The following is a 21774-nucleotide window of genomic DNA, read 5'->3' as shown; positions in this document are numbered from 1 at the left end:
GATTCGGCCAAACCTTATTTATTCCCCTTTAAACACTGGAGACCCTAGCGCCCTCCAAGTTCCTACAAGGAGGCATAAGAGTCCATCTGAAGCCACCAGCTATGGTAATTCCTATTTATTAAGCTTCTATGTACTTTACATATATTATCTCTAATCCTCTAATCAACAGCTCTGCAAGTAGGCATTATTATCCTAATTTTACAAATGAGGAAAACTTAGGCCAAGAGGTAAAAGACCTTGCCTAAGGCCACACAGCTAGTAAATGGCACATGTGAGACTGAAACCCAGATTTAACACCAAAACTCGGGCTCTTTCTAGTATACCACCACTGCAATATAATGTAGTGGATTAATAAGACTGGCATCTCAACTCTGCCACTTACTAGTAGTGTGATTCAGGCAAGTTGGTTATACTCTCCAGGCCTGTTTCCCCATCTGCAAAATGGACATAATAATAGTACTTACCTTAGGGTTATTGGGAGATTTTTAAATGAGTTAATATGTATAAAGTCCTTAGAACCACACCGGGTCCACGATAACTACTCAATTAATTTTAGTTGCTATTATCACCAGGTATATTGACTGTACTCAGCTTACTTTTGTCCAAGGGCTTCAATTACAGCATCCCAACTTCTGCCCCCAAAAGCTCTTAAAGGGCAGAACTTGGGTAGTACAAAAACATGGAGAAAATACTGGATTCCTGCTATTGTCCTCCTCTCCATCTCTTCAGAAACTCAGAGTATGCAACCAGCATACACAGGCACTGGCAGGCCAGGCAGGACTAACTTCCAATTGCCCTCTCCAGCTCCCAATATGGTGTGACAGATGCTGCCAGATGTCATGCTAGCAGCTTAAACCTATTAGCCACTATAATCCAAATGAAATGTAACTATAATTTTGAGCTATGCAATTTTATGTCCAATCTCCTAAGTATGACTCATAAAGGCCTCTGTGTTCCGGCCCCTGCTGACCTCTCCACCACTCCCCGCCTTCTTCCTGACCCTGCTTTTATGCTCCAGACATTAAAAACTACTTAGTATCCAGAACAAGGCATGCTCTCTCATACCTCCAAGCATGCTGTTCTCTCTGCCTGGAATTCCCTTTTTCTGTTGCTGCCTGGCTGGCTAAATCCTACTCACTCTTCAGTCTCCAGTCATCACTCCCTGTTTTGTAAAACCTTTCCTGAGCAGGTTCCTAGTTTCTATTACACTTTGTTGGGTTCCTCCGTTTTTAGACTTCAGGTGCAGAAGCGAGTTAATCATATCCCACAGTTCATAACACACTTATCATCACTGCCTGGGCAAGACTCTTCCCTTGTCCTTTGTTTCAATCCCCAATTTCCATTCCCATTACCTTCCCTACTGTGAACATACACCACAAGTGACATACACACATGCATTCCTTAAAAATGCATATCCTTGTAAAATATCTTAGACCTAAAATTTACACAAATCTACTGTGTTACAAACTTTATTCTTTTTTCTGGTCAATATCCGGTTTATAAGTTATCCACTACTGCCCACAAATCTAGTTCTTGCTGTGAACTCCTACATGGTACTCCAGTCTATATATTCATTTGACTTATGCTTCCCCCAGTAATGGCCGTCTACATTGCCACCAATGTCCCACTACTACAAGTTATGCCAAGATGAATAACACTGAATGTGTGTCTCTTTGGGACCCTATGGCAAGACTCTCTGTGGGATATATACCCATAGGTATATATATATATAGATATATAGATATATATTTTTTTTCCACATAGTACACAGGACATCTATAGATTTCCACCAAATACTGTTAGACTTTTTAATTTGCATTTCTGATTAAGAGGTTAGACCTCAATTCCTATGGTCATTAGCCACTTGAACTTCTCTTTCCATGAAAGCCTATCTATATTCTTTGCCACTTTTGTTTTTTTAACTTTTTTCATTGCATTAGATATCATAAGTACTTTGCCACATTTCTACTGGGTTTCTTGTCATTGATTTTATTTTTCCTGTTGTTGATTTGCAGTTCCTTGAAAATTTCTTCAGCATTTTGTATCTACCATAATTACACCATTGATCACACTGTCCTCAAATTGATGTTTCCCCCAGTACTCTATAGTTTCCTGAGGAAAGAAACAAGAGTCTGATTCAATTCTGTATCCCTTGAGACTGGCTTAAGGTAGGACAGCAATGAATATTTACTGTATGGGCAAAGCGCTAAACTGCTAACTGAAGCCCAGGTTACAAGGGATGACGTCCTTCAGCAAAGACTGTGTTGTGTTCATCTGTCTTACCTCCATCTCCCTCGTCTCCCTTCCAATACCTAGCACAAGACAACCTGGCACAAGGCAGGTACTCAACAAAGGTTTGTTGAATGAATCAATCAACTAAAGTGAGGAAAAACGAGAAGATTATTTTCTTCTGGCTATTGTTTCAACCAAGAATTTAATCTCCCGCCTCCCTCCACCTCACATTGCCCATTATAATAACAACAAAAGCTAGTATTTCTTGTTCTTAGTAGATGCTATGTGAGCTGCTAAATACCTTTTAAAAAGGTTAAAAAAAAAAAAAAAAAAAAAAAAAAGGCCAGGCGGGGGTTGGGGCCAGGTGTGGTGGCTCATGCCTGTAATCCCAGCACTTTGGGAAGCCAAGGTGGGCGGATCACAACGTCAGGAGTTCGAGACCAGTCTGGCCAGCATGGTGAAACCCCATCTCTACTAAAAATACAAAAAATTAGCCGGGCATGGTGGAGTACACCTGTAGTCCCAGCTACTCGGGAGGCTGAGGCAGAAGAATTGCGTGAACCTGGGAGGCGGAGATTGCAGTGAGCCGAGATCATGCCACTGTACTCCAACCTGGGCGACAGAGCAAGACTCCATCTTGAGGAAAAAAAAAAAGGCTGGCACTATGGCTCACACCTGTAATCCAAGCACTTTGGGAGGCTGAGGCAGGAGGATCACTTGAGCCCGAGTTCCAGACCAGTCTGGGCAACATGGCAAAACCCCACTTCTACAACAACAACAACAAAAAAAACCCAGAAAAACAAAAATTAGCCGGGTGTGGTGGCAAACATCTGTAGTCCCAGCTACTCAGGAGGCTGAGGTGGGAGGACCACCTGAGCCTGGGAAGGTCAAGGTTGCCACTGCACTCCAGTCTCAGCAACAGGGTGAGACCCTGTCTCAGGGAAAAAAAAAAAAAAGGAAAACAGGTAATCTTAAAAAAAGAAATTATTTCACCTGATCCTCCCAACAATGCCATGAGATAGGTATCATTATACCATTCTGCAGATACTGCAGCTTACAGAAGTCAAGTCACTGCCAAAGATAACGAGTTGTGGAGCTGGGGCTGTAATCCAAGAATCCAGGAAATCAAGTTTAGAGTTAGCACTCTTAACCACTATAACTATGCCATACTGCCCCTCCTGATTTCTGTTCTTTAAGGCCTACCTACATAAACTCACACAGTTCTAAGAGCTGACCCTTGCCTATGACAGCATCTGGTTTTCCAAGGATGTCAGGTTAGAGCCTCAAGGGCATCCCAATATCTTCTACCAATCCTCCCACCTACCGCTTCTTGGCGATTTCATTCTGCCGTTTCACCTTCTCTTCCTCAAACTCCCGGATGTTGCGCACACCGATCTCCCGACAAAACTCTTCAAACACCTCATCCTCTACCTGAGAAGAGAAGCCAGGGAGGGCATCGGCCCTTTTAGTCTGTCCTGCTTCCAGTCCCAGTCCTGCCCTGACGCACACGCTGGCATGGCCCACACCCTACCAACCTGGTTCATCTTCTCCTTCAAGTCTTTCATCTCCCTCTCTCGGCTCTGAATGATCCTCTTGATATCATTAATGCGAGGCCCAAAGTTGGCTAGCTCACTCTCCAGCTTGGATTTTTCCTACAGGCAATGGGTTGAGAGGACAAAACAGACCAGGGTCCTTGGAGGAAAAGCTACCTTGACTGCATTGGTCCCACAGTCAGGAAGGGCTAGCTCTCCACATCTGAGAGAACCTGGCTTAGCACTACTGCCCTAGTCAAGTCTCCATGATGTTGCACAGAAGCCATCACATGGCTTCTTCCCTGGCATCCAGTTCAGCCAGCTTCAATCCACAGGGCTGGGCACACAGTAAACATCATTAGGTACAGGTCCCAATCTTTGATCTATAACCCCTGGGGGCAGAGTTGTTTCAGAATTCAGTTTAGGGTTTTTGAGTTTAGAAAAAGATAGATAAATACACACACTACACATAAGACCTCCAGGGTGGTCTGGGGAAGTACCCGATAATAATAATAAAAAAAAAACATTAATATACCTAGAACAGTACTGCCCCCCACCCCACCACTACCACAAGCAGGGACTGAAATGCCCACAGCTCACTTTCAAAAATTCAAATTGCTGAATGAACAAATTATGCTAACAATAGCACCTAACATAAACTGAACACATAGCAGTCTTAGGCACTTTACATGTTAACTCATTCAATAATGACCCTATAAAGTAGGTATCATTTATTTATTTATTTTGAGACAGAGTCTCTGTCACCCAGGCTGGAGTAAAATGGCGCGATCTTGGCTCACTGCAACCTCCACCTCCCAGGTTAAAGCAATTCTCCTGCCCTCAGCATCCCAAGTAGCTGGGATTACAGGCGCCTGCCACCATGCTCGGCTAATTTTTTATATTTGTAGTAGAGACAGGGTTTCATCATGTTGGCCAGGCTGGTCTCCAACTCCTGATCTCAGGTGATCCACCGTGTCCGGCCGAGTAGGTATTATCTTAACTTGCATTTCACAGATTAAGATGTGAAGGTTGACACTGAGAGGTGAAATTACTTGCCTAATGTCATACTCAACGCAGAGCCAAGCTCTGAATCCCTGGCTGTCTGACTCTATGCTATACTTGGCTTCCTGCGGCAGGCTGGGAGGAGACAGGGAAGTGAAACAAGTTCCCCACCCTCAGAGAAACCTAGGCCAGGAATGTGTGGATGGCCTTTGGAGAACAGGGCTGAAGGCCAGGCCCCACCTGCAGATTCAGGGCTAGATGTCGTGTCTTGGTCTGTTCTAGGTCACTCTGGGAGTACTTGAGCCGCATCTGCAGTCCATGGGCCTGAGACTGCACCTGACGCAGCTCTGCCTCTTTCCGTTTTGCCTTCATCTGCTCCTGAAGGGAACAAGAAAGAAGGGCTAGGTGGTAAGGTGGTGGTTGACCTAGGCTTAGGACTCCCACTGCTAAAAACAGCACTGCCTGTGGCTTACTTTCAGCTCCTCTGTCAAGCGCTCCTTCTTCTCTTTCAACTTGTCTACTGCTTTCTCATCCCAGCGCCGCGCCTTGGCCTTCAGGTCACTGGCCCCACCAGAGATCACTCCTGACTTCTGGAATAGGGTTCCATCCAGTGCCACAGTCTACACACAGCAGGGGGAAAAGAGAAGAGGGGAAGAAGCTGAACAAATGAATCTCCAGTACTGAGCCTGTCCAGCTTCAACCTGGGCAAGAGAATCCACACCTTGTGGCGCTGGTGGCCTCCAAAGGCAATGCGGCGGGCATCCTCCACGTTGTCACAGACAAGGGCATTGCCACAAGCATACTGCAGGGCCTTTTTGATGTGAGGTGGCTCATAGCGAATCACATCAATCACTAGCTTGGCCCCCTTCAGCTCCCGGAGTTTTTCATCTGTAGGCTTCACCTGTGGGGAGAAGCTCAGTCAGTGGCAGAACACAAACAGGGAGTACTAGAAGAGGGGCCCTTGAACACTGGCCTGACCCAATCCCCAAGAAGCCTCACCTCCAGGTAGTCAAGAGGCAAGAAGGTCTCAGGCTCCCCACGCTGTTCCTTGATATACTGAATACAGTCCCGGCCTGTCTTCTCCGAGTCCACAATAATGGCATCCATGTTCTTGCCCAAAACCTTGGTTACAGCAATCTGATACTTCTTTTGTGTGGGCTGGCACAGGTCAATGAGGCGGCCATACTGAGTAAAGTAGGAAGGGAAAACTGAAGTATGAAGCTTTTGGGAGCTGGCTCAGGAATCCTAATTCCCAGTGTGGAAAGGGGGACAGACTAGAATCTATATCAGGAAGTGAACGCAACTGTATTGCCTAGTGGTTAAGATAACCCAATACCAAGCATGGTGGTGTGTGCTTGTAATCCTAGCTACTTGGGAGGTTGCAGTGGGAGGATCGCTTAAGTCCAGGAGTTCAAGACCAGCCTGGGTAACATAATAAGACCCTGTCTCAAAACAAACAAAAAAGACAGCCCACTAGTTCTGTACCCAAGTAACCCTACCTTAACTGAATGGAACTGTATGGACTGAGGAGGAGGCAATTGTAGACTGGCTTGCTGTGTGCACTCTAGATCAGCACAGTGGCCAATCCTAATGTCCCTTCCAAAGGTGGAAAAGTTTGGGCAACAGAAGGGAGGTAAAGAAATGAATAAATGAGTTATGTAATGAGGGAAACTCAGTATTATATTAACACCTCAAAACAGGTTCAGAGCATGAGATATTGTCTCTTAGCACAATTATCCCAGATGCCTGAAAGTGTGAAGCTATGTTTGCTGAGAACATTCCTCATTTTGGAACCTAACAAGATTGAATAAAAGCCTGCAAACCTGAATGGTCTCACCCTAGGAAACATTTTCATGACATGATCATGGACTAAACTAATTATTAATTAATGACTAAATGGGATTCTAGTAATGTACCAGTTATTTTTCTACTTTTTTTTGGAGACGAAGTCTCACTCTGCAGCCCACGCTGGAGTGCAGGGGCGTAATACCAGCTCACTGCAACCTCCACCTCCCAGGTTCAAGTGATTCTCCTGCCTTAGCCTCCTGAGTAGCTGGGATTACAGGTGCCCACCATCATGCCCAGCTAATTTTTGTACTTTTAGTAGATGGGGTTTCACCATGTTGGCCAGGCTGGTCCCGAACTCCTGACCTCCAGTGATCCGCTGGCCCCCAGCCTCTTTCTATTACATGATTGTTCTGATGTAAGGGATCTGCGTTTGAAGATCAAAGTGGACTGTGGTGTTTTATGAAATATATATTTAGTCTTCTACACGGGAGTTCCCGACACACAACCCCTAAAACCCTTAGAATCTCAGGAATGAGCATTTTGTATGTTAATGAGATGATTATGGCTAGAGGCCCATAGATAGCTTCTGGATAGGGGCTGGTTACCAGAAAGACCAAGGCAGGATGAGATTTGCGACTCTTAGCTCCACCCCCACAACCTTCAGAAGGGGAGAGTGGCTGAAGTTTGAACTGATCACCGATGGCTGATGATTTGATCAATCAGGCCTATGTAATGAAGCCCCTGTGTGGGGGTACCTGGAGGGTGGCTTGCCCAGATTGGGCATGGAAGCTTCACACCTCTTCCCCCATACCCTGCCTTATGCATCCATCTGGCTATTCTCTGCATCCTTTGTAATATCCTTCATAATAAATGGGTAAACATAAGTAAAACATTTTCCTGAGTTCTGTGAGCTGCACTAGTAAATTAATCGAACCCAGGGAGGAATTCTCAGGAACTGTAATTTACAGCAGGTCAGTCAGAACCACAAGTCACAACCTGAGACTTGCAATTGGCATCTGAAGTCTTAGACTGAGCCCCTAACCCATGGGATCTGATGCTATCTCCAGATAAATAGTGTCAGAGTTGAAGTGAATTATAGGTCACCCAGCTGGTGTCTGCTGGAGAATTGCTTGGTGTGTGAGGAAAAACCCCAAAACTTCTGGTGTCAGAAGTGAAGTGTTGTGCTGGTTGTGTGAGAGTAGAAAAAACACTTCGGTTTTTTCCTATCTCACAGAAGAACACAGCCCCCATGCTATAAAGAAAAAGACTATTATGGCTCCCAAGCAATGACTTCAAGCAGTCGTGTCTGAATCCAGGATCATCTTTCTAAACCTCATTTACCATTTTACAGACCACCGCCACCCAGGCACTATGCCAAATATCTTACATATATTATTTCAAATTTTCACAAGTACTTAGTGAAATAAATCTGGCTGGGCATGGTGGCTCACGCCTGTAATCCTACCACTTTGGGAGGCTGAGGCGGGCAGATCACTTGAGGTCAGGAGTTTAAAACCAGCCTGGCCAACATGGTGAAACCCTGTCTCTACTAAAAATACAAAAAAATTAGCTGGGCATGGTGGTGGGCACCTGTAATCCCAGCTACTTGGGAGGCTAAGGCAGGAGAATCGCTTGAGCCTAGGAGGCGGAGATTGCAGTGAGCCGAGGTTGTGCCACTGCACTCCAGCCTGGGCGAAAGAGCAAGACTCTATCTCAAAATCAATCAATCAATCAATCAATCAATCAATCAATCCATCTCTTTTACCAGTTCCCTTCCCGCAGTCTCCAAAACCAAGCCTGGTTCCCTAAGAACTATCAGATTAAGAGAGCAGGGACTGACTCTAATCATACCTACCTCCCCAGCAGAGCCTCTAGAGAAGTGACAGGGAAATATTAGTGGAACCAAACTAAGTTGAACCCAGGTATGGGATAATATTCAAGGAACCTGGGAACTCAGGATTGGGTGAAAGAGGTCAAAAGATCAAGAGGTCTGATAAAGCTCAGGGTGTCCCTAAAAGCTACTGGGCCAGTTAATACATGCCAAGAGAGCCCATATAGAAGACTGCACAGAGCTACTTCCTGGGAGAGTAATTCCAGCCCCATGGTCCCACCTGCCTCCAAAATCTTTCCTGGTTTTCCAATTCCCCTCCCAGAGGCATGGACACAGCAAGACAAACCCTTCAGAAAAACGTAATTGTTATGATGAAAAGAACATGATTGCCTAGTATGACAGGTTGAAAAATTAAAAAAAAAAAAAAAAAAAAAAAAGAACATGAGATTAGGAGAACAAGTTGGGTTTGAACTGCAGTTCTTCCACTTAGAAGCGGTGCTTTTTTAAACCTCTCCGAGCCTCATTTCCCCTGACAATAAAAATGGGATTGGCAACCTGGTCCTCACAGGGCTGCTGGGAAAATCGTGTGACAGTGAGTGTAAGTACTCAGGAAATGAGTTCCCCCTCTGCTCTTACCACAGAGCCAGGGTAAAGGCGCTTGATGCTTTCCATTATCTCTGCCTTTCGCTGCTGGCGGCTGCTCTCCTGACGGTCAATGCGGGCATCCCCTAGCTGCTCCATCACCTGATTCAGCTCCTTATTGATTTCATCAATACGCCGCTTGGCCATCTCCACCTCCTCTGTCAGCTCCCCCTCTAGCTTCTTCTGCTCTTCTAGGGACTGCCTACAAAGTGAGGGCACACAGGAGTTACTCCTGCTGGTGAGAAAAATACTCCTGGCTCAGAGAGGCTCTGGGGGTCCTGCATGAAGATGGGCAGGTAGGTAGGGTCACAAGAACAGGCCTGGAAGTAAGGGGGACAGTTGCAGAGCTACATACTTGCTAGTGGTGATGTATTCCTCCAGTTTCTCAATCCGCTTCTGATTCTCTTCAATTTCTCGCAGCTTTTGCTTGATCTTGGCCTGGGAAACAAACGTATTCTATCACCAAGGGCTGCACAAGTTTACGCCAAGACCACGGGAGCCCTAGATAACACCCCTTATGTGCCCACTCATCCAAGAGCCCAACAGTCCAGGATAATCTGTCACTAATATAGGAGGCCTACTAAAAAGCAGACATAGATGGTGTTCCGTTGGATCTACTAACTGATGATGGGGGCCTCCCAGATCTCCAGAACCTCTCACAGGTGTTCTACTCAGCCAAGGCATCTTCTTCACCAACCATGGAGGCTCAAATCAAGATAAAAGCTTCACAGGCCTTTCTGTACCTGTTTCCTCATCTGCAAAATGTGGGTAATCTCCACTGCATAGAATACACATTAAGTGCTTAATAATAGGGTTGCTACTAATATTAATGACTATCACATTCCTCTTTTAAAACATTTTATTATTTTTTAAAGTTTGAGACAGGGTCTCACTGTTACTCAGGCTGATCTCAAACTCCTGGCCTCAAGTGATCCACCAGGCCTGGCCAACATTCTTTTAAATATTTAAAAGTGCTTAGCAGAATGCCTGGAACACTGTACACTCCTAGGACACTATGACAACTGTCTATCATTGTTGTTATTACAATATTGATATCAGGTAGGCAGTAAGTGAAGTATATTTGGTAAGAGTGTGGGCTTTAGAGCTACACTGCCCAGGGTCTGGTTCTGACACTTAATAGTTATGTGAGTGGCCGGGCACAGTGGCTCACGCCTGTAATCCCAACACTTTGGGAGGCCGAGGCAGGCTGATCACAGAGGCAGGCAGGAGTTTAAGACCAGCCTGGGCAACCAGCAGAAACCCTGACTCTACAAAAATAAAAAAATTAGGAGGCCGAGGCGGGCGGATCACTTGAGTTCAGGAGTTCAAGATAAGCCTGGTCAACATGGCGAAATCCCATCTATACTAAACATACAAAAAATTTAGCTAGGTGTGGTGGCACCCACCTGTCATCCCATCTACTCGGGTGGCTGAGACACAAGAATCACTTGAACCGGGCCAGGTGCGTTGGCTCACACCTGTAATCCCAGCACTTTGGGAGGCCAAGGCGGGTGGATCACCTGAGGTCAGGAGTTCGAGACCAGCCTGACCAACAAGGTCAAACCCTGTCTCTACTAAAAATATAAAAATTGGCCGGGCACGGTGGCTCAAGCCTGTAATCTCAGCACTTTGGGAGGCCGAAACGGGCGGATCACTAGGTCAGGAGATCGAGACCATCCTGGCTAACACGGTGAAACCCCGTCTCTACTAAAAAATACAACAACTTAGCCGGGCAAGGTGGCGGGTGCCTGTAGTCCCAGCTACTCGGGAGGCTGAGGCAGGAGAATGGTGTAAACCCGGGAGGCGGAGCTTGCAGTGAGCTGAGATCACGCCACTGCACTCCAGCCTGGGCGACAGAGCCAGACTCCGTCTCAAAAAAAAAAAAAAACAATTAGCTGGGCATGGTGGCTGGTGCCTGTAATTTCAGCTACTCGGGAGGCTGAGGCAGGAGAATTGCTTGAACCTAGGAGGCAGAGGTTGCAGTGAGCCGAGATGGCGCCACCGCACTCCAGCCTGGGCAACAAGAGAGAAACTGCATCTCAAAAAACAATAAAAATTAAAAAAAAGAATCAGTTGAATCCGACAGGCAGAGGCTGCAGTGAGCTGAGATCATGCCACTGTACTCCAGCCTGGGCAACAGAATGAGACTTTGTCTCTCAAAAAAAAAAAAAAAAAAAAAAAGCAGCCAGGCATGGTGGCAAGCATCAGTAGTGCTGGATACTCGGGAGGCTCTGGTTGGAAGATTGCTTAAGCCTGGGAAGTCAAGGCTGCAGTGAGCCATGGTTGCACTATTGCACCTCAGCCTGCGTGACAGAGAGAGACCCTGTCTCAAAAATAACAATAATCTTGTGACCTTAGGCAAATTACTCTGTGTTGTAATTTCCTCATTTGTAAAATAGGGTAACAGTAGCCATTCCATAAAGGTAATCATAAATGAAGAATTAAATGACTGAATACATGTAAAGAACACTGCCTATCATACAGTTAAGTGCTCAACAGATGTGAGCTATTGTCATTATCATTAAGATTATCATGGCTAGGTGCAGTGGCTCACGCCTGTAATCTCAACACTTTGGGAGGCCAAGGTGGGCGGATCACAAGGTCAGGATTTCAAGACCAGCCTGGCCAACATAGTGAAACCCCATCTCTACTAAAAATACAAAAACTAGCTGGATACGGTGGCACGCGCCTATAGTCCCAGCTACTCGGGAGGCTGAGGCAGGAGAATTGCTTAAACCCGAGAGGCGAAAGTTGTGGTGAGCCAAGATCGCACCACTGCATTCCAGCCTGGGCAGGAGCGAGACTCTGTCTCAAAAAAAAAAAAAAAAAAAAAAAAAAGACTATCATTACAGCTTGGGTAACTCTAATCCAACATGCTTGAGACCAGAAACGTTTCAGATTTTGGATTATTTTGGATTAGGAATGCTCAACCTGTATCCTTTTCTGTGTATCATCCCTAATCTTATAACTATAGCCCACCTCTGTCTCTACTTTCTTCCGTTCTTCCAGATCCAGACGGTCCTGGTCAGCTTTCTGATCTCGATTGAATTTCTCTAGCTCCTGGGCCAGGGTAGCTGCTCTCTTGCTGGCTTCTTCTTTCAACCGGTGGTATTTCTTCACCTGTATTAGGGACAGAGAAGGAGAACAGGGATGACCAAGTCAGCAGATGTCAGCCCAGGGATCTCCTCCCTGCCAACCCGTTCCAGAGCTTACCTGATTCTCCTCCAAGGTCAAATCTCTGCCCTGACTCTGACTCTCTTCTTCCATCCGTTCTTCAAACTCCTGCCGGGCCTTCTCCACTGACAGCATCTCCTTCTCCAGCTCATCCATGTCACCTTTACGCTTCTTATAGTGCTTCTGAGCATTCTGCAGAGACTTCTTGGCTGCTTCCAGCTTCTTGATTTTGTGGGAGGTGTTCTCCTTGGCTTTGATGTACTGAGGCCGCTTCTGGTTCAATTCTGAGTCCTTCTCCCTTTTGCCAGAGGGGTGGGGGAAACCAGTGAGCACTATGGAAGAAGGGAGGGTTCCCAAGCTTTTCACCCAAAGGGGAGCTTGAGCCCCTGAGCCAACCTCAGGGAATTACCTAAAAGAACAAGGGTGTGATGCCCCACAGATCCTGAAAAAAAGGGGCAGTCTGACTACTCCCTGAAAGGTATGACTTTCAGGATCTATGAGCCAGCCACTCCATAAGGCAAAGCTACCAACTCTGCCTCAACCCTGGCCAGGACGCTCATTAACAACTCCCAAGAACATCCTGTATTTACTTAGTTGGCCCCTCAAATTCCTATCCTTTAAACTTCTAGCTTCAGTTTTCCTCTTCTAGGAAGGCCTTCTCAGCCACTCCACTGGCTAGGCCTCACACTGGTTCCTCCTTCTTGGCAAGGCCACCACCCCTTTTGAGTTCTCCCTCATCTGAGCACCTGTCTACCCAGGGCCTGAGTGCTTAAATATTCTATTTGTCTAAACTGCAAGTCAAGAAATGTGTCTGGTTCTTACAAAAGCAAGTCAGGAGAATAACAGAGAAATGAGTATGGGTACTGAACTCCGGGCTCGGAGGAACCCTAATAAACAGCACGGCCTCTTGGTTTCCCGTAAGTCGCAGGCCCAGGTCTGCCTCTTACTTGATCTCCTTCTCAATCTGCTGCTGCTCCCGCATCATTTTGCCCAGCTCCTTCTTCTTCTCCTTCAGCTCATCCTCCACCTTGTCCATACGCTTCTTGTCCTTCTCGATCTCCTTGTTCTTAGAGGCCAGTTCCTTGTTGAGCTTCTCAATTTCCACTTCATTATGGTAAAGCTTAAAGAGCTGCAGCTGTACCTGAGCTCGTACTACCTCATCCTTCAGGCGCTGGTAGCGGTCAGCCTGTGCAAACAGGGGAATGGTGGCAGGGGTGCATCAATAAGGCACTGGCTCCATCCTGGTCCCTCAGAGCCAAGAGGTAGCTTGGCCACCTACCTCTTCTTTCTCCTGCTTTGCTTCCTTGCGTTCAGCCGCAATATTTTTCTTGCGATGGTAATTAAACTGTGTGTCCTCTTCAGCCTTCACCATTTCCTTCTTTCGCTTGTCATACTCCTGTGCCAGCTCCCCAGAACGACTAATCTCTTCAAACAGAGCTGTCCTCTCTTTGGGGTTCTTCATGGCAATAGATTCCACAGCACCCTAGTAAAGGTTGAAACACTCTTCCACTTCAGACCCCAGCCAGCCCAGTTCACCTTACCCATTTCCACTCCTTCATCCAGAAAAAGTTACCAACTTTCTCTCCCACGCCCCTGGTGCCACATTTCACACTGGGCTTTAAGGACAAATTCCTTGCCCTCTGAGGAGCACAGGGAGCCAAAGGGACAAAGACAAGAAAGTGTTACGTGCAGTAACAGAAGCAGCACAGGAAAAGGATAAAATGAAGCTTGGGGGTAGGAGACTGATAGGGATATCTATCTCAGAAGGCTTCCCAAAGATGACATCTGTGCTGAGTTTGGAAGATGGAGGGAAACTAACCAAGAAAATAAAAGAGAAAAGGTGGCCAGGTGCAGTGGCTCACACCTGTAATCCCAGCACTTTGGGAGGTTGAGGCAGGCAGATCACCTGAGATCAGGAGTTCAAGACCAGCCTAGCCAAAAGGGTAAAACCCCCATCTCTACCAAAAATATAAAAATCAGCCAGGCGTGGTGGCGGGCGCCTGTAGTCCCAGCTATTTGGGAGGCTGAGGCAGGAGAATCGCTTGAACCCTGGAGGTGGAGGTTGCAGTGAGCCGAGATCGTGCCACTGCACTCCAGCCTGGGCGACAAGCCAAACTCCGTCTCAAAAAAAAAATAAATAAATAAAGAGAAAAAGTTATTCTATGTAGAGGAAAATTAATATGCAAAGACCTGTAGGCCAAAGCAAGCAGGTGAATTTGCAGAACCATAAATGGTTTAAGTAGGCTGGAGTGCCAGGCTGGAGGAGAAGAACATGCAGATGGTATTTGGATTTTGATGATGGTGTTTCCCGAATGACAGGCTTAGGCGTTTGGATCTCATCCTAAGGCAATAGTTCTCAAATTTCAGCCATCATCATAATAACCTGGATAGCTTGATAAAACACAAATTGCTGTGCCCCACCCCACAGTTTCTTCCAAGTCGGGAAGTCTAGGATAGGGCCTGAGAACGTGCATTTTCTAACATGTTACCAGGTAATGTTGATACTGCTGGTCTGGAGACTACAGTTTAAGAACCACCATTTTAAGGCAATAAGGAATCACTGAAATGCTTTAAGGAAAAAAGGGAGGGGAAACAAAATAAATGTGTGTCCTCATAAGATGAACCTGGCTTAGGGGCCAGACTTAAGTTGGGAAGCTCAGTGAACAAGGTGCTACATTAGTTCAAGGGAGAGATGATAAAGCCTGAGATGGAGCAGGCACAGTGGGGATGGGACATGGTCTGGCAAAAACGGGATAGCCAATAACTGTTAAAAACGCCCACCTGGAAAACGAGGAAGTTACGAGCTTTGATGAGAATGCCCAACTTCTCTAATTCCTCACTGTACTCATGTAGTTGGACCACTTTGTTGTTGATCTTGTACTCAGAGGAACCCCCTACAAGACAATGCATGAGTTGGCAAGGGTCAGGCCCCCTTCCTGTTCCAGTCCACTAGTCTAGCCACCTCCCAGGACCCAAGGAGAGCCTTCTGGCTGGCCTCACCCACCTACAATGACACGGGCAAAGGTACGGTCCTCAGCACCCTCCTCAGAGTAAACCATGCTGACAAAGGCCCGGTTGGCAGCTGGCTTGCCCACAGGAGCTCCATGGATCAGGTCCCGCAGGGTCTTTACCCGCAGGTTGCTGGTTTTTTCACCTAGCACAAAGCTGATGGCATCCATGAGATTTGACTTACCTAAGGGAAGAGGGACAAGGCAGTAGAGGGAAAGTCAGGATGAAGAGGAGAGGAAAAGGAATAAAGATATTGAGACAAACAAGAATGTCCCCTAATCACTCAGTACTCAGACTAATGGGAAGAGAGACTACTTCTCTGTCCCCACAAACACTGAGCACAACCAAAGCTCTGGGTCAAAGGCTTAGGAAAAACAGTCCTCTTGCAGTTACTATATAGCAGCCAGAAGCTAGAACCCAGGACAAGCGTAGTGACTCACACCTGTAATCCCAGCACTTTGGGAGGCTGAGGCAGGAAGATCACTTGAGGCCAGGAGTTTGAAACCAGCTTGGACAACAAGGCAAAACCCAGTCTCTACAAAAACTTTAAAAATTAGCTGGGCATGGTGGCATGCGCCTGTAGTCCCAGCTACTCAGCTGAGGAGGGAAGATCGCTTGAGCTCAGGAGTTCAGGGCTGCAGTGAGCTATGATGATACCACTGCCCTCCAGCCTGGGTGACATAGCAAGACTCTCTTTAAAAAAAAAAAGTGAAAAAAAAAAAAAAAAGGAAAGAATAATTTAAAAAAAGAAGCTAGAACCCAATCTAAAGAAATAGTATATTCACAGAATGGATAGTTCTACAACCTTTAATGACATGGACAAAAGCCTACAATAGGTGAAACAAACAAGACACAAAACTCAATAATGTTAAAATAATATAAAGTGGGCCGGGCACAGTGGCTCATGCCTGTAATCCCAGCACTTTGGGAGGCCGAGGTGGGTGGATCACCTGAGGTCAGGAGTTCGAGACCAGCCTGACCAATATGGTGAAACCCTGTCTCTACTAAAAAAATACAAAACTTAGCTGGGCGTGGTGGCGGGCGCCTGTAATCCCAGCTACTTTGGAAGGCTGAGGCAGGAGAATCGCTTGAACCTGGGAGGTGGAGGTTGCAGTGAGCCAAGATTGTGCCATTGCATTCCAGCCAGGGCAACAGAGTGAGACTCAATTCAAAATAATAATAATAGTAATATAAAGTAAAATTTAAAAATAGGCTGGGAGGAGGGGAAAATGGGAGTCTTTTTTTTTCTTTTGAGATAGAGTCTTGCTCTGTTGCCAGGCTGGAGTGCAGGGGCATGATCTCAGCTCACTGCAACCTCCAACTCCCCGGTTCAAGGGATTCTCCCGCCTCAGCCTCCCAAATAGCTGGGATTACAGGCACACGCCACCATGCCCAGCTAATTTTTTGTATTTTTAGTAGAGACGGGGTTTCACCATGTTGGCCTGGATGGTCTCAATCTTCTGACCTTGCGATTCGCCCACCTCGGCCTCCCAAAGTGCTGGGATTACAGGCATGAGCCATCACGCCTGGCCTGGGGGTTTTTAATGGGTATAGATTTTCAGTTTTGCAAGATGAAAAAGTTCTAGAGATTGTATTGCACAAAAACGTGAATATATTTAACACTACTGAACTGTACACTTAAAAATAGTTAATTTAGGAAATTTTATGTGTATTTTACCACCATCTAAAAAAAGAGCATAGTCCTGTTTTGATATAATATGAAGCACACAGCATCATTTATGATGTATCTTGCCAAAAATATTTAACCTGAATCTATTTTTTCTTTTTTAATTTTGTTATAATAAGGACATGGTCTTGCTATGTTACCCAGGTTAGTCTCTAACTCCTGGCCTCAAGTGATCCTCCTGCTGTGGCCTCCCAAAGAGCTGGGATTACAGGCATGAGCCACCATAACCAGCCTAATTTGAATCTAAACAAGCCTTTAGACTTATCTTCCAGTTTCTAGGAAATACAGCAATACAATATAGAGGAACATACTAAGGTTTCCATGAGGAAATCTTAACACAAACACAGAATGTGGGATGTTCTCAAAGACAAATGGCCTGGTCTTTTCAAAAAATCAGTGTCTAAAAAGAAAGGTTGAGCTGGGCACAGTGGCTTGGCTGAGGCAGGCGGATCACCTGAGGTTGGGAGTTCCAGACCAGTCTAACATGGAGAAACCCCGTCTCTACTAAAAATACAAAATTAGCTGGGCATGGTGGCACATGCCTGTAATCCCAGCTACTCAGGAGGCTGAGGCAGGAGGCTCACTTGAACCCGGGAGGCTGCAGTGAGCCAAGATCGTGCCATTGCACTCCAGCCTGGGCAACAAGAGCAAAACTCTGTCCCCCCCCCCCCCCAAAAAAAAGGTTGAGAAAACCATTCCAAAACATGAGAGATTTCTGAGACATAGGCAAACAGTGCACAAACTTTGACTGGACTCTGGTTCCAAAATAACAAAAAGACATTTGGGGAGCAAGTCAAGGAAGCTTAAATATAAACTGCATAATTGATGACGTGAGGAAATTTTCTTAGTTGTGATCACTGAATAGTGGTAGTACAGGAGAATGATGATTTTAAGAGGTGAATGCTGAAGCACTTAGGGGTGAAATGTAATTGAGTCTGTAATTTACTTCCAAATGACTAAGTAATGCACATATATGCTTGCAAATTTTCTTAACAAAACTTGGGAGAAGAGAAGGCATAGGAAACAAATATATGAAGATGTAAACAGTACAGTAGTGATTGCCTCTGAAAAGGAAACTAAGCAGCTAGGGTCAAGGGAGTCTTCTTTTTACTACTGTATATCCTTAAGGATTTTAAAAATTGTATACCATGTGCATGTATCAGCTATTCAAATAAATAAGGTTTTCAACATTAACAGTGGCTATCTTTTCAGTAGTGGAGTTACAGCTTTTATTTTCTTCATTTTAGAATCTGAAAACAAAAAAGATTTTATTTATTTTGAATCTGAAAACAAAAAAAGTTTTATTTATTTTATTTATTTTTTGAGATGGAGTCTTGCTCTATTGCCCATGCTAGAGTGCAGTGGTGCAATCTGGGCTCACTTGCAGTGAGCCGAGATCGCATCTACCAAGTTCAAGTGATTCTCCTGCCTCAACCTCCTGAATAACTGGGACTACAAGCGTGTGCCACCACACCTAGTTAATTTTTGTATTTTTAGTAGAGATGGGGTTTCATCATGTTAGCCAGGCTGGTCTCGAATTCCTGACCTCAAGTGATCCACCCACCTCGGTCTCTTAAAGTGCTGGGATTACAGACGTAAGCTACCACGCCCAGACCTTATTTATTTATTGAGACAGGGTCTGATTGTCGCCCAGGCTGGAGTGCAGTAGCACTATCACAGCTCACTGCAGTCTGGACCTCCTTGGTTCAAGTGATCCTCCTGTCTCAGCCTCCCAAGTAGCTGGAACCATGGGCATGAGCCACCATGCCCAGCTAGTTTTTGGATTTTTGTAGAAGCAGGGTCTCCCTATGTTGCCTAGGCTGGTCTCAAACTCCTGAGCTCCAGAGATCCTCCACCTTGGACTCCCAAAGTGCTGGGGTTACAGGCATGAGCCACCATTCCAGGCCAGAAAAATAGATATTGTTTTAAAAGTTGAGGCCGGGTACAGTGGCTCATGCCTGTAATCCCAGCACTTTGAAAGGCCAAGGTAGGTGGATCACCTGAGGTCAGGAGTTTGAGACCAGCCTGGCCAACATGGTGAAACCCCGTCTCTACTAAAAATACAAAAATTAGCCAGGCATGGTTGTGTGCCTGTAATCCCAGCTACTCAGGAGGCTGAGGCACGAGAATTGCTTAAACCCAGGAGATGGAGGTTACAGTGAGCCGAGATGGCACCACTGCACTCTAACCTGGGCGACAGAGAGAGACTCTGTCTCAAAAAAAAAAAAAAGAAAAGAAAAGTTTAGTCGGGCTGGTGCATAAGGAGGAACAGTTTAGTCTCTATAATTTCTATCTCAAGACTGTCCCTAAACAACTTATATATGACTTTGAACTGAAGATCTGATTTCCAACACCTTTCTACTCAGCCATAAAAATAGCAGCCCAAGTCCTTCCATGGAGACGGTATAAGACTATGATTAGGTTGGGCATGGCGTCTCACGCCTGTAATCCCAGCACTTTGGGAAGCAGACGTGGGTGGATCACTTGACCTCAGGAGTCTGAGACCAGCCTGGACAACATGGCAAAATCCCGTCTCTACAAAAAATACAAAAATTAGCTGGGCATGGTGGCACACTCCAGGTGTCCTGGCTACTGGGGAGGCTGAGATGGGAAGGTTGCTTGAGCCCAGAAAGTTGAGGCTGCAGTGAGCCATGACTGTGCCACTGTATGCCAGCCTTAGTGACAGAGCAAGACCTTGACTCCGCGGGAAAAAAAAAAAAAAAGAAGGCCAGGCGTGGTGGCTCACACCTGTAATTGCAGCACTTTGGGAGGCCCAGGTGGGCAGATCACAGGGTCAGGAGTTTGAGACCAGCCTGACCAACGTGGTGAAACCCCATCTCTACTAACAATACAAAAATTGGCCAGGCATGGTGGTGCAAGCCTGTAATCCCAGCTCCTCAGGAGGCTGAGGCAGGAGAATCGCTTGAACCCAGGAGACAGAGGTTGCAGTGAGCTGAGATGGTACCACTGCACTCCAGCCTGGGTGACAGAGCGAGACTCCATCTCAAAAAAAAAAAAAAAAGGAAACACTTGAACCCAGCAGGCAGAGGTTACAGTGAGCCAAGGTCACGCCACCGCACTCTAGCGTGGGTGACAGAGTGAGACTCAGTCTCAAAAAAAAAAGCTTGAAAGCTTCGGCTTAGAACCAACAGACCAGGATCTAATCTTACTTTCACTACACTTTCACTACTTCTTAGGTGACCTTCCATTCCCTCACCTGGAAAAAGATGAAAAAATCACAACTCACAGGTCTAAAAATATGTGTGGCACATACTTCTCTATTGGAGTGGCAGGAGCACAGGCATGGGTTCTGAGAACCACGGACAAGTCATCACACCTCTGTGCCTTAGTCTCCTCATGTATAAAAAGAAGCTATTGGCCAGGCGCGGTGGCTCAAGCCTGTAATCTCAGCACTTTGGGAGGCCAAGACAGGCGGATCATGAGGTCAGGAGGTCGAGACCATCCTGGCTAACACGATGAAATCCTGTTTCTACTGAAAAACACAAAAAAACTAGCCGGGCGAGGTGGTGGGCGCCTGTAGTCCCAGCTACTCGGGAGGCTGAGGCAGGAGAATGGTGTAAACCCGGGAGGCGGAGCTTGCAGTGAGCTGAGATCTGGCCACTGCACTCCAGCCTGGGCGACAGAGCCAGACTCAGTCTCAAAAAAAAAAAAAAAAAAAGGAAGCGATTGGCATTTCCTTCCTAGGGTCATTTTGAGAATTTAAATGTAAAGGGTCCCTTGGCTGGGTGCAGTGGCTCATGCCTGTAATCCCAGCACTTTGGGAGGCTGAGGCAGGTAGATCACTTGAGTCCAGGAGTTTGAGACCAGCCTGGCCAACAGGGCAAAACACCATCTCTACTAAAAATACAAAAACTAGCCAGATGGGGTGGCGCATGCCTGTAGTCCCAGCTACTTGGGAGGCTGAGGCACAAGAATCACTTGAACCCAAGAGGCAGAGGTTGCAGTGAGCCAAGATCACACCACTGCACTCCAGCCTGGACAACAGAGCAAGACTGTCTCAAAAAAAAAAGAAAAAAGAAAAAGAAAAAATAGGGTCCCAATAAATAAAGTACTTGACACACAGAGTAGGTACTCAATTAATTAGTCCTATCTTAAGTCTGGACTCAACTCTTGTCTCCCTCATCACAGCAGGACTAGCACATCACGCAGACCAGGAGTCAGCCTTTTAGGAAGAACCAATATCCAACCTTTGGGCTTCTCCCATCATTTCCAGGGATGACAACAACATCTCACAACCACAGGCCTCTCTAATCACGATCAATATGGTAAACATTTTTGTAATATATATTATGGACTGAACACCAGTATGTTTCAAGGAATGTCTGCTTTAGGGTACTCACAGGCCAATGAAGATACAAAAACATGCACCATCAATATAAGACTTAATAAACATTAATGTGTACCAAGTGTCTACAGTATGCCACAGAGGAAGAGTAATTCACCAAAGGGACTAAAAGAATGGCTTGTAGAGGTGGGCCTTGAAGAACGAGGGCAAGTGGGGGAGTGCCATGGCCCTTTTCAGAACAGCTGGGAATACAAATCTACTAATGCTGAGGGGACTGAATGCCAAGAGGTACATCCTAGCTCTTTCAACAGGGGCCACTATACTAAAACCCTAGGAAACCGGGTGGACACCAAGCATTAGCCCTCCAGGCCAGTGGTTCTCACAACAAGTTGGGTGTTTGGGGGAGTCACACCCACCCCCTGTGACATCTGGCAATGTCTGGAGACAGTTTTGATTGTCATGCCTGGGGAGTAGGGGTGCTACTGTCATCTAGCAGGTAGACGCCAAGGATGATGTTAAACATCCTACAATGAATGCACAGGGCACATCCCACAGCAAAGGATTATCTCGC

General features: G+C 46.1%; 1 protein-coding gene across 3 annotated transcripts in view; it reads right to left on the bottom strand.

Moving 5' to 3' along the window:
• Positions 1-21774, bottom strand: part of LOC105493785 (structural maintenance of chromosomes 1A) — a 63396-nt gene that overhangs the window by 40316 nt on the left and 1306 nt on the right. For all 3 annotated transcript variants that reach the window (XR_011618197.1, XR_011618198.1, XM_011761706.3), the window contains exons 2-15: positions 15206-15394; positions 14983-15095; positions 13481-13684; positions 13149-13387; positions 12241-12499; positions 12007-12147; positions 9383-9465; positions 9022-9229; positions 5766-5951; positions 5488-5667; positions 5240-5386; positions 5007-5144; positions 3768-3884; positions 3557-3663 (exon numbers count right to left, since the gene is read on the bottom strand). Coding sequence is in view for 1 of the 3 variants with exons in the window: in XM_011761706.3 (XP_011760008.1) it covers positions 3557-3663; positions 3768-3884; positions 5007-5144; positions 5240-5386; positions 5488-5667; positions 5766-5951; positions 9022-9229; positions 9383-9465; positions 12007-12147; positions 12241-12499; positions 13149-13387; positions 13481-13684; positions 14983-15095; positions 15206-15394 (2311 nt within the window). In the remaining 2 variants the exon portion in view is untranslated. The remainder of the gene's footprint in view (positions 1-3556; positions 3664-3767; positions 3885-5006; positions 5145-5239; positions 5387-5487; positions 5668-5765; positions 5952-9021; positions 9230-9382; positions 9466-12006; positions 12148-12240; positions 12500-13148; positions 13388-13480; positions 13685-14982; positions 15096-15205; positions 15395-21774) is intronic.

This window comes from Macaca nemestrina, chromosome X (genome assembly GCF_043159975.1).
Source record: "Macaca nemestrina isolate mMacNem1 chromosome X, mMacNem.hap1, whole genome shotgun sequence".
Lineage (NCBI taxonomy): Eukaryota > Metazoa > Chordata > Mammalia > Primates > Cercopithecidae > Macaca > Macaca nemestrina.
This window is presented reverse-complemented; position numbering and strand designations above follow the sequence as displayed.